Below are 15906 nucleotides of genomic sequence, written 5' to 3'. Positions count from 1 at the left end.
GTCTGTCTTTCTCACACACACAAATACACACACACGCACGTATACACACACACTCACACACAGACACACACACAATCAAAAGATTCACAAAGGCCAGCGGCTGAGAACAGGCGTGGATTGGACCGGAGGTTGCTGAGCGCGCTCGCTGATTGGTCGAGAGGGGCTCGAATGATCGGAGTGGAACTCAGGAGAGTGCGCGCGCCCGTTAGAGTCCATGACTCCGAATATGAATGAGCGCGAGCGGAGGCAACGGGGGCAACACACAGAGGGAGCACGGAGGACACACTCACTATCACACACACACACACACACACTCACTGTCACACACACACACCCTCATATACACACACCCACACTCATTAGAGCTCAGGAGGAGGACACACTCGCTCACTCAGCGATCAGAGAGGCAGAGAGAGAGCAGGTGAATCAGAACTGCTGCAGAGAACCATCACTCTACTGGTGAGTTCATTACTGAACATTTAACTGCTTCTGCTCATTTACAAATGATGCTGAATATGCTTTCATTATGTTTTCAGTTGGAATTAAATGAACACTGTTAAAACAATACTACTTTAGGAACTTTTTTGTTAATTTATAATTTAGATAGATCATTAATTTTTTGTTACACTGTTGATGCAGCATACAAAAAAGTTCCAGAGGGAAGTTTCATGGAAAACAAAAAAAAAAACTATAATAATGTGCAGAGGTGCAGTTACAATAGATGATAAATACTGTGACTTGATATGCAAAGGAAGTCAGTCTGATATAGCCAGTAAACTACGTAATGCAAAATTACCCTAAACTATAAGACTCTAAAAATATTAGAATGTTAATGGAGCATACAAAAAAGAGTTTTTTTTTTTTAAATAGCTAATAATGTGCAGAGGTGCAGCTTCAATAGAAGATAAATACAGTCACTTGATATGCAAAGAAAATCAGTCTAATAATCTGTAGCCAGTAAACTATATGTACATAATGCATAATAATACTAATACTAATACATATTCGCAAAATGAAATGTTAAATGGGTAAATACAAATGCCCCGAAATAACTTCACATAAATTAAAAACGTGCATCTCCAAAACAATGACTTTACAGGTGAAAAGATGCATAAAACTGCAAACTGATCTGAAATTTCTCAGAAAAGGGGCATGACTCTCAAGTGGAGTTCAAGTAGAGGCAACTTCTAATAGGGACACAAAGAACAGCCCACCGAAACAACGTGGTCTTAATTTACATCTTTAAAATTTGCTAAATGGTTTCACACAACAGTTATATGTTACATCATCACTATTCCTGCCAAAAGGTGTAACCATAAAGATACAACAATGCTGATAATCATGTTTCAGTGCACCCATTTGACACATTTATTTATGGAGCCATTTTTTTCAGCGGTCTGTAATCATTCCTAAAGGATTCGCACAGATTTGTGAGCTAGCAGGACACACAAAGATGGAAAGAATCTAATCTTGTGTGCTGGTAATTTAATACTCTCTCAGTGATGCTGCAAAAATCCACTTAATTCAATAAATAAGCAATGAACAAGCTACACATGCCTTGCTTAGTCACACAAAGCAAAGCAATTTAATCATTCAGTCCACAAATAGAGACTTCTTTCTTTTCCTGCAGGGGTCAGCTTTCTCAGTCTGCCCAGAGCTGTTCATCATTAATAAGAGAACTATCTGAAGATCAATTTGATTTGGCCCGCATCATAAATCAAATCAGATTTTATTACACTAGCTTATCTTAATTGGGAATCAACCTGTTCTTCTTTATCAGTACATTGGATTGGCTATTAACACCAAGCGTGAACGACAAAAGAAAGGGAGGGAATTTGTAACCCACACAACAGAATCAGACCAGAGTCCTGGAATTGAAAGATTAACCTAAAACGCTTGATATTTTGCCATCTGTGCTTTAGGACAGAGCCCATTGAGTGTTGGAGGACTAATGGGTGGGGGCAGTCATCAGAACGAGGATGTCTCGACAGAAGGCAGAGGGGCGAATGCCGTATACACCTGGGATGAGGTGCAGAAACACAGTCATCGGGGAGACCAGTGGGTGGTGATCGAGCGGAAGGTGTACAATGTCAGCAACTGGGTTAACAGACATCCTGGAGGCCGCAGGGTTATCGGTCATTACGCTGGAGAGGATGCAACGGTAACACACTCATCAGACTCCCAGCAACATGTTGCTTTGTTCATTCATATACTGCAATAAAGTTATACTTGCAATACAGTATACTATATTGTAGTATATATTATATTGTGTAGTTTTTTTTAAGTGTAATCTAATTTTTTTTAATATTTGCACTTTTCACTATAGTAAACATTTTGTGAGAAGATATTACACAGTACTAACCAAAAATGGAGCTAATTCATGAAACTGTAACTTTCTACAGGAAGCGTTTACAGCATTCCATCCTGATCAGAAGTTCGTACGGAAGTTTATGAAACCACTGCTGGTTGGAGAGCTAGCACCCTCTGAGCCCAGCCAGGACAACAAGAAAAATGTAAGTCTAAATCTGTGCACAAAGCCTGAACGCCACTGTCCTCTGCTAAACAAGCTGCATATGGCAGCTCTTCACTGCATATTACCTAAACTAGACCCTGTTCTCCTTTTGGTACCTGGTACCTAGTTCATTTACACTATCACGCCCCTCATCCAAAATGTAGCTGGTATAGCAAAATACTGTTGACTGCTGATGAGATTGTGTTCCATATTCTCAATATTTGTGGCTTTTTGCATTGAGTAGAGCAAGCAGGAACTAAAAAGTAGCTACAAAAAGTACATATGTACAATTCCATGTTCTAAAGTACGCATATCGTTTGGTTTTGCATTTCAATGTGTCGTCACAAGTTTGTCTATTGCAAGTGGGTTCGCAGCCGCTCGCACTGCCAGTTAACAAGGACACTAATCCAGCAAGCTACCTGCAGAGCCATCAATTACTTTCCTTTGATTCATTTTCCTCCAATTGTCGACACAGTACACATCACTGTACTGAAGACATTTTCTCTCAACCTCTGGCTCTCTGGCCCTCTCTCTCTCTCTTTCTATTTCTCTCTCTTTTTGTGTGTCTCTCTCTCTTTTCCTCTGTGTCTCTCTCTTTCTCTCTCTCTAGCTTGAGATATTATAATACAGTAAAAACACTTTAGTCTGTCAGACCTGAACTACAATACACTATTATTACTACCTCTCTCTCAAATTACAGGGAACTAGCAGCAGTTAAAAAGTATATCATGATTTTTATTAATTTAAAAATATAAATAAATCTTAAATATAATTTAATTTTGCCAATCTAATGCTGTTTCTTTCATTTAAATGTAAAAACCCATTAATAAACGCTTAAATGTTTTTAGAAGAAAACATGATTTACACATATGTGCACTGTTTAATAGGTGCACTAGTGATTTAAATGTTTTTTTTTGTAAAGTATATAAAAATGCCTTAAATATATAGTTTACATTAATATATTGAGCCACCAATTATTATCCATTAAGAAGCACTGGCTATTAAAATATAACACTTTTACAAACCCATTTTTGAATAAAGAAAAATATTGTTTTCATAAAAATTATACAAATGCACAATCACTGAGCCCTATCTAAAATGGGTTATCTAAATTCCTATTACTTTTGTACTTCATTATTGTAAGTCGCTTTGGACAAAAGCGTCTGCCAAATGTAATGTAATGTAATGTAAAAAACATCTGTAGAGATTATCCGTGGACTAATGTTATAATGTGTCTCCCATTATATCTTGGGAAGAGACTTCTCACAAACCAGCTTTAAATATAAATGGTATGGATTCTCTAAAATGTACAAAACATGGCTTTGAAAAACACACTGGGTGCTTTTTGGCTAAATACATTTATTTAAAAAGTGGTTATGTGAGTTACTGTAGCCTTTCTGTCAGCTAAAACTAGTCTGGCCATTCTTCATTGACAGTCTCTCATTAACAAGATATTTCCATCTGTAAATCTGCTGCTCAAATATTCAAAACAGCCTGTCTGGCACCCGCACTCATGGTTTACACCTGGTAATATCCTGTACCTGGATAGTATGTGGATAAACTTTGACCGGGTTCTGTTTACACTGATCAATTAGATCAGATAAGATCTTATTTTACTTTTCTGTGTAAAAAGTTAATAAGTATATTATTATTATTTAACATCATGTAAACAATTGTATTTAATCAAAATTGCTTAGCTCTGAGCGACTGTGAACAGTTGAGTGTAATGGTGCAGTTATATACAACATAGTGAGTTTTAATTTTATACTATCAGTACTTATTTTGATACTGATTCATAATGTAGGTTTGTTATACTTTTTTATACATAGTTTACATTCATAAAGTAGGTATAGTACTAATCACATAGAACATCTCAAGGCTGCAAAATCACGAAGCACTGCCATAAATAATGTTACACTGATAAGACTGACTGAAGTTTGGAATTTAATCACATTGAATATTTCAATACTGGTATTATTCTACTTCTAGTCTCATTTTAGATTCTTTAGTTGAAACTGTGATTTGCAGTCCATCGTGAAGCCAACAGGTCACAGTAGTTACACTACTTAAATCTACGTAGCATTTTCAGGATGAAGGGAAATGTATGGTCTGTGCAAAACAGCTGATTTAGCCAGTCATACATCTAGGCTCAATAGGTCTGATGAATTCTGTAAAGAAAACCAGGCAGCCGTGGGTCAACCCTACATTTGCAATACAAATGTACTGAAGCTACACCTGTTCCCAAATCAAATGAAAACCTCCTTCCACCCTTTCAGAGAAAGACAATGGAACTACACCATGCACTCCCTTGGTGAATGCAAGCCAAGCTCTCACTACCTCGGTGAATGATGTGATAAATCACAGTGTCCAACTAAAGTAGCTCATGATATCAATATAAGACTGGCACAGTACTTTTCAGTACCAAGTGAAAAACACATAAATCCATCCCTTTTGTGTTTCTAGATCATTAATCTGGGCAATTGGCCACTGATACCATGCTGGTGCCAAAGTGCCCTACCCTTTCGAGTTTGCTCTCTGCCAGAGTCGACCCCATGGGCACACTGGCAAGGTGAAAATGTTTTCTTTGCATTGATGTGTAACTGTCACCATGGTGGAGTTCTGTTAAACTGGATCCAGATGTGAACTGTGCAGCCATTCCTGGAACTGACTAAGCAGTGGCAGCCCCAGGGGGATGACTGCTGAAACTGCTGTTGTCATGCCCAGCAAACACAGGAGAATGAGAAATGTCAAGCGACCACCCAGTCTGATGTGGGAAAGGACATCAAAAATGTCTTAAGTCCGTGTGGAACTCAATGAAGTGACGATGGAGAGTGAATCCTGAGATAGACCTGTAATCTGAAAGGTCTGATCCACTGTAATAGAACTATTCTTCCAGTTCATGGTCAGCCCTGAGGTTGAGACATGCTTTTAGTGGTTAATATGTAGCCTGCAGAGATGTAGCATATACTCTCTGGAATAAAACCATACTAAAGAAAGAAATGTGGGATTGATAAGACCTTTCTCAGAAGGTCATTTCTTTTTTTTTCTTTTTTTTTTCTTTTTTAAATCGAAATGGTCTTTGATGGTTTTCCACCAATGTGAAGAGTTATCATGGTTATATACAGAACCAATGCCTTTACTAAGGGTGCTTTTACACCTACCTTTTTTGGTCCATACTTTTGGATGTTTCAGTTTGGTCCGAACCAAAGTAGCAGGTGTGAAAAAGGGCCGCAAACCATGATCTGGAACAAAGGACCAGAGTTTGGTCCAACTAAAAGAGGTGGTCTCAGAATTTGATGGTTTTAAAATTTCATGCAGGAGTATCATGCAGCAGAATCGACACACTTGGACTGGGAGTAAATGTATTTCCTGTAACAGTAGATTAACCATTTATCTATAAACCTAAATAAAAGGTATCTGCGAATAATTTTTTATGTAATTTTTTATTCTGCTGCGGGACACACATACACAAAGATGAGTCAGATTCTGACTGAGCTAGAATTCATCACAACACATGGCAAAGCAACTCACTAAAATCATAACTATCTACAAACCAATTAATATGGAGTAAAGAGAGACCCTGCCCATGTAGCTGATGACAGGATGTAGTAAAGTTCTTTAGTCCACTCACTAACCAGCAGTGTGAAACCTAAACTAACCGGACCAAATATATAATCTATAACATGTAACAAACAAACAAACCTTAGTCCAGACATTCAGGTGCGAAAACTCTCTAAATTACTATTGAAAGTCAATTTTGTTTGGAGTGTATAATAATTCACCATGACAGATAATTGAATATCTCATTATAATGGGATTATTATTATAATTATATAATTATTATTATATAATTATAATGTCAAGGGATGAGATTTTTTGGGGGAGCAAGTGTACAGTAAGTTCTTGAAAACCGAAGGTATTGTGGGGATTTCCCAGAGTGGTAAAGGAAAGCACGACCAGTGAACCAGCAACAGGGTCAAGGCCCATGTGGGAAGTAAAGACTAGCCCATCTGGTGTGAGAACAGAACAGAGCCACTGTCACACAAATTGCTGTAAGAGTTCATGCTGGCTGTGTCTAATGGAGTTCATACCCCAGCAGATTGTGTTGTGTTGGTGGCATGAGGAGAACCTACATAATGTTAGGGATTGGGAGAATAATAGTTTTGATTGATTGGTGTATGTATGTATATTTATTTGTGAACTTTACTTAATATGAGCATTTAAACTGTAGATTATCATGTGCTTTTTATGATAGATTTCTACAGAATTCAATAATCCAAAATTAGTATTGTATATCGGTCCCAGTAGTAACTGAATTAGCTGTCTAACTATCAGCAAGTACCTAAAAAAAAAATAATTAACCGTGCCGTGGCTGCCTAATGTGTTAGCATTGTGGCTGAAACCCCACAGAGCCCAGCTGTTAGCATTGGGCCTAACCTGTTTTAACTCCGTTGTGGCTGGTTGCTGTTTCTGTTAGCATTACTTTTCCAACCCTGCTGAGCCCTACTATTAGCATTGAGGCTAAACTGCTCCACCCTTGTGTAGCTGGCTGGTGTGTCTGTTAGCATAACTGTTTCTCCAGCACTGAGGCTGGCGCAGTATTAGGATTAGCCAGTATCCGCAGCGCTAGCTCTTTCTCTGTTCAGAGGTGAGTATATCGGACTGTATTCTGTGTGTTTACCGTGTTAAAATAAGCTACGATGGACAAAACACTGACAAATAGTGCCCTGAGTTACCGGAACACTCAGGGTTCCTGAGTGTAGGACTGTCGGGCAGTATTAACCACATCTAGCGCTGATGCTAACCACACTGTAGAAAATATTGGAAATCTAAGCTTACTGTAAAATCTTGTTCCTTACTATTTTCACATAAAATGTGTCTTATAATCCGGTGTGCCTTATGTGTGAAAACAAATGAGAAAATAGACGTTCATTGATAGTGTGCCTTACAATCTGGTCGGTAAAATACAGTATTTTCTTATTTGACTGATCTCCATATTCATATCAATATTCATGCCTTATACTAAATAAAAGAAAGTATTTGTTTCTATCTTAATAAAGCTTCTGCTGACAAGGAAAATATTTTAAGACTTTTAAACGACTATAAGAGGGCATGAAATGTTCACTGCTACTCTGCAGCCAAGTGTAATTGTGTAAAAAATGCATTGCCGCCAGTTTGGCTGCCTTATCATTGATCCATTCCGCTTTTTGTAGTAATATAAGGATGCTGGGATGTCGTAGCTATAAGTAAAAGTGAAGCCATGCTGTTCTCAACCTAGAGCTTTTTATCAACGTTATGTGGAGCTCACTCCACAAAGAGGAACCATTGAGCTTGTAGCTTGGCAGTGCAGGGGCTCTAAATTTCACAGGGACTGTGAAAATGTGCTTGTGGCTGCACTTTGCTAAAGAGAGCACTTCCACTGCCTTTCATACTGTCATTTTCATCCAGGATTTGAGAAGTATAAAGTAAGGCCATTTTTTAATTAAATCAAGTACATATTATTTTTTTAACTACTGGAGCTCTGACCATATATTGTTCATAGTTCACATATTTCACTAGTAAGAAACCCACCGAATACAGTAGAAACCCTTTACTTGGCCTGTTTTTGGAAGCATGCTTGGTTCATCACATGGAAAATGCCAACTTCCACTGGGAATACTTCAGCAGGAATTAGATATTTTGGGCTTGTTTTCCTAGCTCTTAACAGGAATTAATCTCTGAAAAAATGTCTGTTGCCATAGCTGCTGTATCCAGCCTGAAGTCTGGCTGAAGTGGAATGAATACGCTGACTCAGTGTACAATAGTGTTTTTTTTCTCAGCCTAGTCTAAGCTACTGAATGCTTTCAGGGTCGAGCAGGCTGTATAAATCACGTGACTCTGGATAAAGTTACTAAAGGCCACTCAAGGCTCTGTTTTTTCAGTGGCACAAGAGCAGGGTTGTATCTGCTGCCACCTGTAGCATTTTCTGTGCTACTACATTTTGGCCTAGTTCAAGTGACCTGGGTCTTCTTTTTCCAAACTTTTTTTTACAGACATTCCAGTGCAAATTAAAATGAGCCTCCACTTTTTTTTCCTGCTACAATGTTTTCTGGCCTTTTCCTCTTTCATCTTGTGCCAACTTATATTTGTTTTTGGTAACATAAATTATTTCTTAATGGCATGTATGACAACATTCAATTGTTTAGAACCACTGTGATTCAATTGTGATTCAATGATTGTTGACATCTTACTTATTAATAAAATTACATTGATATTCAATCTCTACCATATAAAATGTAAAGACATAATGTAAACTATTTTTAGACATTTAATTTTTTAAATTCATAATTCATTCATTCATCTTGCACAGTAAAATGTATACTGTTAATTTTGTGCAAAAAAAAATCTGCAACCAAGAAGAAATGTATGCTTCAAATTCAAAACAAAATTATATATATATATATATATATATATATATATATATATATATATATATATATATATTTTTTTTTTTTTTTTTTTTTTTTTTTTTTGCAGATTTTACTTCCTTTTTTGTCTTTTTTTGTTACTCCTTTGCTTCTATATGTGTAACAATTTTGGAGATTTTGCAGATTTTATATTTTTGGCACAAAACTTACTCCATAAAAATCTCCTTACCACTTGTACATGTCTTTTTACTTTAACTGTACACTTTCAAACACACAGCATGCGAGAAAATCCAGCATTTTGTTCATTTTTCACAAACACTGTTAGTTCTGAACATCAAAACATTTCTCCTGTATAAATAAACTTTAATCACTATGGACAATCCTATTGGCGCAGTTCCTCATTAGCGCCAGTAGTGGTTAGACGTGGAACTGCACCTACCCATAATCTGATCGTCGCTCTTAGGCAAAGGACAGATGAGTGACAGGACAAGGGGACTTCAGGGGCCAATCATATTTCAGCTGGGGCCAATGTTATAGCTTTTTTTACAGTTACATTATGGATATTACAGAGCTTTTAACTACAGCTACATAAAATAAAAACCTGGATTATGTCTAGATAACACCAAATCACATAAAAAAACGCACATGTGAATGCACTCAAGATGTTTATTTATACAGATACACATATGATGACTCAAACCACTTCAATAAATGGTGTGACAAGTATTTAAGATATTTTTAAGCAGTGAAAACACCTCAATAAAAGGAACCTTTAGTTACTAATAAAATACATAAAAAGTAAAAACAAAACTGCTGTTGCAGGAGTTTAATCCAAACATACAATCTTGTTTGTTTACACTGCTGCAGGCATTTTTGCTGTTACTTGTCTATATCATGTTTTATAGTAGTGAAGATCTCTGCTGAAAAAGATCTGTATTTAATTGTCAGTATCAGTTTAACACTTGGCTTATTTAACAATTTTCAGCGGAAAGTGGGACTAGGCCTGTCATGCTAATTAAGTTACAATCAATTTACATGACCTCAATAATTTTTTACTGGCCTTGATATTGTCTGTTGTGTTTTTTTGTGTTTGTTTACATATAAATAGATCGATTTTACTACCATTTTGTCCAGTCACACAGTGACATCAATAATTGCATCCCCATACACCCAGAGTGGAATGCGGTTGGCATTATAAAATAATGATGAAATTGTTTATTGCTATTATGTCTGGGACAATATATCGTCCAAAAATTCAGCAGATTTTTATTTGAATTGTCTTGGTTCTGTTTAGTAAAGAATCATTGCATTTAGCCTTATTTTAAATAATTCTGTATAGATGTCTAGATTTTGGTCTGGGTGATACCACTAATAACTCTCTCTTTCTCTCTCTCTCTCTCCCTTCCACTTTGTGTCTCTCAGGCTGCCCTGGTTGCAGATTTCCAGGCATTGCGGGAGAAGTTTAATGCAGAGGGTTTGTTCCGCACTAGTCCTCTGTTCTTCATGATGCACCTCGGCCATATTCTAGTCCTGGAAGCCATATCTCTGGCGCTGCTTTGGCATTTTGGCAACGGCTGGATTACCACAATTCTATGTATTTTATTACTGGCTACTGCACAGGTAAAGGGGGGGCTCTAGCTGGGGTCTATTTTAAAATGGGTAATTTTGAAAGCATTATGCTCATCTTTGTACATTTATCCATAATAAATAACACACGTCTCCTCTTCTGTTTCATGCAGTCTCAGGCTGGCTGGCTGCAACATGACTTCGGCCATCTGTCCGTCTTCAAGAGGTCCGGCTGGGATCATGTAGCGCACAAATTCGTCATTGGACATCTAAAGGTACCATTTCAGCCTACTGTATCAACCTGTAGTGTAGTCTGTTCTCCCTGTGTGTGTATATAGGGCTACACAATATCGGAGAAAACATTGGCATTGCGATATTTTGGTGTTCTGAAAAATAATGTATGTTAAAATATAAAAAAATACACAAATTTGACATAACAATATTAGTAATACCCTCTGTGTATCCAAATATTGGATTAACATAAATGATATAGGACTAATATAATGCCTTTGGTAGACATATCTTGAAAAATGAGAAGTATAAAATTTGTCTTTTGAATTAAAGTAATTGTGGCATGATGTGTCTGATTTCATTTGCCTTATGAGACATTGCACACCCTGTAATGTGACTATTGCACATGCACACACTGCAGAAAAACGATGCAGAAAAAAAAAATGTGTTCAGCACTAATTAAACAAACAGTGAATGTACAGAGTGTATATCTGACTCTCTGTGTGTGTGTATATTTATGTTTGTGTGTTGTATAGGGAGCCTCAGCAAACTGGTGGAACCATCGTCACTTTCAACACCATGCTAAGCCCAATGTGGTCCTTAAGGACCCTGACATCAACATGCTGAAGATCCTGGTACTGGGAAACGTGCTGCCTGTAGAGGTAATCAAACTGAAACAAAATATTCTGCTCTGTTCTCTTTTTAAATGTTAATTTAATGTTATAATACAAAATATGACAAGACACCAAAAACTCTAGCTGTGCTCTTAAAGGCACACTCAATATGAATGTAAAATTGTTTTTTTTTTTTCAGTTATTTTGATATATTGCCACACAAAATGTACATATTTAGCATATCGTAACCATGGTGTAGGCTTAACATTTTGTTTGCTACCCGTTAATAATGACCTTAAGACAGACTATGTGCCTGGTAATTTAGAACTTTCATGGACATAAAAATATAAAGGCAGTGTTTTACCTTCTCTAATCTTGTGGTTAATGCTAGGAGTTTTCTCTGCTGTCAATCATAATGACTGATTATCTTTTACTATTTTACAAGATTTTTTTTTTTTTCATTAAACATTTTGGAAAAATTTGACATGCACATTGTAGTTGATTTGTGAATTAAGAGATTAACATGTCTCCTTAATTTAAACCTTATATAGGTTGACTTTTTAAAGATGTTAACATAATAATATTCAATTTTTTTGTTTTGTTTCAGTATGGAATTAAAAAGTTGAAGAACTTGCCCTACAACCATCAGCACAAGTACTTCTTTTTCAGTATGTAACTTCTGCTATACCTTATTCAAAAATGTACTCATTTATAGTCAGGCACTGGTGAAAGTTACCTATATGATCCACATGCATTGAAATGTAACCTTCTCTTTGTTTCTCTCTCACTCTCTGTCTTAGTTGGTCCTCCTCTGCTCATCCCAGTGTACTTCAACATGCACATTTTGCAGACGATGATCATGCAGCGGGACTGGGTGGTAAGTTGCTGTTAGAAGTTATTTTTTTAAATCACTGCCAGTACTGAAGGCGGTGTCACATCTTACTGTTTGGAAGTTGCTGTAATTGCTTTTAATTGCTGTTTTCTCTCGTTTTTCTTTTGAGGACTTTGCATGGTATCTGTCCTACTACGCACGCTACTTCTCTTGTTATGTTCCCTTTTTTGGATTCTTCGGATCAATTGCGATTCTGACCTGTGTGAGGTAAGATCTGTAAAATCTTGTGTTTACACTTTATTACAGACAGCACAGCGGTGTTCACTGCTTCACAATCACACAAAAATTATATATTACCTTTGATGTTTTAATAATGTTTGTTATGCTGATGTGCTTTGCAGGTTTTTGGAGAGTCACTGGTTTGTGTGGGTGACCCAGATGAACCATATCCCTATGGATATAGACTACGACATACATGAGGACTGGCTAAGCATGCAGGTACAATACTGGTTCAGCATTCAGGATCACTAACTTACAGTAGCTGATCCAATCAGAGTCACAGAGGAAATGGGATAACCCTATAATAATAGTCTCTTTGTGAAAAAGACACTTAATTACACATGCATAGGTGCTGAATAACATTATAACATTTAAAAATGTGTGAAGTAATAATACTAATTGAAATGTAGTATTTACTAAAGATCTTTTAAATGGAAAATAAATCTAAAACAGAAGCAAAACAGAACACACACTTTCACAAAAATTATGCATTTAAAAATAAAAAACAGGAACTATTTCCCTTATTATTGTATTCTATTTCCAATTGTACTTTCCTCAAGTTATATCAAAAGTTGAATAATGATACCTTTCCTCACACACATACACGTCCATCATGCCTATATATGTAGAAATATTTACAGAAGTTCTGTGTTTTGCATAACAAAGGAAATCCAGTGATTCCACTGAATCTGATGCACAGGTTTTTGTCTTTTTTTTTTAGTTGAGAGCCACCTGCAACGTTGAGCAGTCATTCTTCAATGACTGGTTTAGTGGTCACCTGAACTTCCAGATCGAGCACCAGTGAGTGTATCGTGTTTATTTGTGTGTATACAGTATATACAGTCATGGCCAAAAGTGTTGGCACCCCCAAAAGTATTTCTTACAGAAACTATTGCAATTACACATTTTGTTATACAGGTTTATTTCCTATGTGTGTGTTGGAACAATTCTTTGGTAATCTCAATCTAAATTTATGAAACACAGTCAAGACAGTCAGTGACCATATTTGACTGTAGGTACTGTGTTCTTTTTTTTTTTGGCCTCATTCCATTTTCGGTGTCTTGCTCTTATCTGTCCACAAGCCATTTTCTATGAAGAATTTTGGTTTACTCATGTAAATTTTGGCAAACTGCAGTCTAGATTTTTATTTATCTGTGTCAGCAGTGGGATTCGCCAGCGTCTCCTGCCATTACATTTCATTTTATTCAATTGTTGATGAATATTTCACACTAATCCTGATGCACCCTGAACTTGCAGAACATTCAGGGGTGATTTTTCTATTGTCCACAGGTTTATACGAGCATTACATGCTGGAAAATGTGCCAATAATTTTGTCCAGCCCCAGTTTTGTGTAACATGTAGAATTTGACCTTTTATCTTAGTTTTTTGTGTTGTTCAAATACACACAAAATAAATAAATGTATATAACAAAAACATTATATATACATTATATTATAAATATGATTTCAGTAATTTCTCTGGGAGAATGTTTTCTTTTTTGAAAAAAAAATCCAGTGCTGCCAACACTCTCGGCTGTATATACCTGTATATCTGTGCTTGTATAAACTATTTGCTCTTTTTTTTTCTTCACCAGTCTGTTTCCCACAATGCCTCGTCATAACTACATCCGTGCTGCTCCTCGGGTGCAGGAGCTTTGCAAGAAGTATGGAGTTCAGTACCAAGTCAAGGGCTTATGGGAGGCCTGGTCTGACATCGTCAGGTAAAACACTTATCTCCACCTGCTTTTTAGTCTGCTTTATCTAAGATACATTGATTGTGCATTGATTTGATTTGAACTGATCATTGATTATCGTTTATAACAATTAAAAAACAAAGCTAATAAAATATGCTATTGTCCGGGACTGTTTAAGGCGTCTTCTTGGAAGGAAAGTTTCAATCTTAGTCTAAAAAACAGGGCTATAAATGAAAATGTAAAACTGCATCTGGGCATTTTTATTACATCCATAATCGTGTACCCCCTATTCATACATCCAAATAACTACAAATACTCAATAAAACACATTCTATTGAACCTTTAAAATGTTCTAAATTATAATTTAGTTCAAATTTTTTTTTTACATAAACAAAATGCGAAGGGGATATAACTGCCATGTTTCTAAGATTATATAGCAGAAATTGCTAAGTTTTTATACTGTGGGTTTAGCTAATCCTAAGCACTAATTGTTCTGTTACGTCTTTCTCAGGTCTCTGAAGAAGTCAGGAGAGCTGTGGCTGGACGCTTACCTTCACAAATAATCCCAATAATTCCAATCCCCAACTCGCCCCTCCTTCATTCAATGACTTCAATTTTTAAACAATATACAACAATCAAAATCCAAAAACGTAAACGTTTAAGAATATCCGTAACAAATAAGTCTTAATTCACAAATACTGTTGCTGTTTATCTCTCCCTTTTCCATGTATGCTGGAACTCAACTGTAATTAAAGTGCTCTAGCTGTAACTGAATTGCACAGTAAACCTGCAGACAAATGCTGTTTAAATGCTGGACTTTACAACTGTAAGAACTGTACCTGATATTTCGTAGGGTTTTTTTAGTTCTGACTTCTACCTGTACCTGTTTAAATCAGAGAAAAGTTGGATAGTATTTTGAATTTATTAGGAGTTTTAGCAGAATCTGGATTACATAACTTTTGCAGTTTTGTACTTAATTTTTCCTGTATTGTTTATATGAAAATACCTGTGTTTTTTGCTTTTTTTCCTAATCAGCTATTACATATGATGTAATTTGTGGAAAAAATGAAGCAGAAAGCACACATTAAACACATATGTTGTGAAATAAAATTTTAAAAAGAGGGTTCTTGTTGTTTAATTTCCCTTTTAGTGCTGCAAAACACTTTTCTAAATGCAAATTAATATTTTTTAATCTTTTATGATTTTAATACAATACATTTTAATACATGAAATATATTGACTGGTTTTCTGACCCTCCCCCAGATTCTCACAATAGGGTAAAACTGCACATTTTAGAGTGGCCTTTTATTGTGGCAAGCCCAAGGTACACCTGTGTAATAATCACTGTGTCTAATCAGCATCTTGATATCCCACACCTGTGACTGGTGGATGGTTTATCACAGCAAAGGAGAAGTGCTCACTAACACAGATTTAGACCTAACTGTGAACAAAAATGAAGAAAAGTGGGTCTTTTGTGTACATAGGAAAAGTCTTAGATATTTGAATTTAGCTCCTAAAAATGGGAGCAAAATAAATATAAAATTAATGTTAAGTTTATATTTTTGTTCAGTGTATTTACAAGTTCAATAACCATGACATCTTTACATCATCTGGTTAGTTAGTATCATCTGGACCAGGGGTCGGCAATTAAGTTTGGCTGTGGGCCAGATATTTTCCAAGCCATTATGTGGCAGGACACAAAAAAAAATCAGTTTTGTAAAATGAAGTGTAATAGGATGATGTGCTACAGACTAACCCCAGCTAGTAAATTG

At 36.3% G+C, this 15906-nt stretch overlaps 1 protein-coding gene across 1 annotated transcript; it reads left to right on the top strand.

The window, feature by feature from the left end:
- Nucleotides 1-241: 241 nt before the first annotated feature.
- fads2 (fatty acid desaturase 2) lies at nucleotides 242-15256 on the top strand. Its single transcript, XM_007235121.4, has 13 exons — nucleotides 242-459; nucleotides 1923-2161; nucleotides 2403-2513; nucleotides 10342-10539; nucleotides 10659-10760; nucleotides 11253-11378; nucleotides 11938-11998; nucleotides 12131-12207; nucleotides 12332-12429; nucleotides 12564-12660; nucleotides 13163-13242; nucleotides 14036-14161; nucleotides 14646-15256. Exons 2-13 carry the CDS (start codon nucleotides 1952-1954, stop codon nucleotides 14695-14697), a joined length of 1338 nt encoding a protein of 445 aa, XP_007235183.2. The 5' UTR covers nucleotides 242-459; nucleotides 1923-1951; the 3' UTR covers nucleotides 14698-15256.
- Nucleotides 15257-15906: the final 650 nt, after the last annotated feature.

Source organism: Astyanax mexicanus, chromosome 2 (genome assembly GCF_023375975.1).
Source record: "Astyanax mexicanus isolate ESR-SI-001 chromosome 2, AstMex3_surface, whole genome shotgun sequence".
Classification (NCBI taxonomy): domain Eukaryota; kingdom Metazoa; phylum Chordata; class Actinopteri; order Characiformes; family Acestrorhamphidae; genus Astyanax; species Astyanax mexicanus.
The sequence above is the reverse complement of the archived record's forward strand: the minus strand, read 5'-3'. Positions and strand labels throughout refer to the sequence as shown.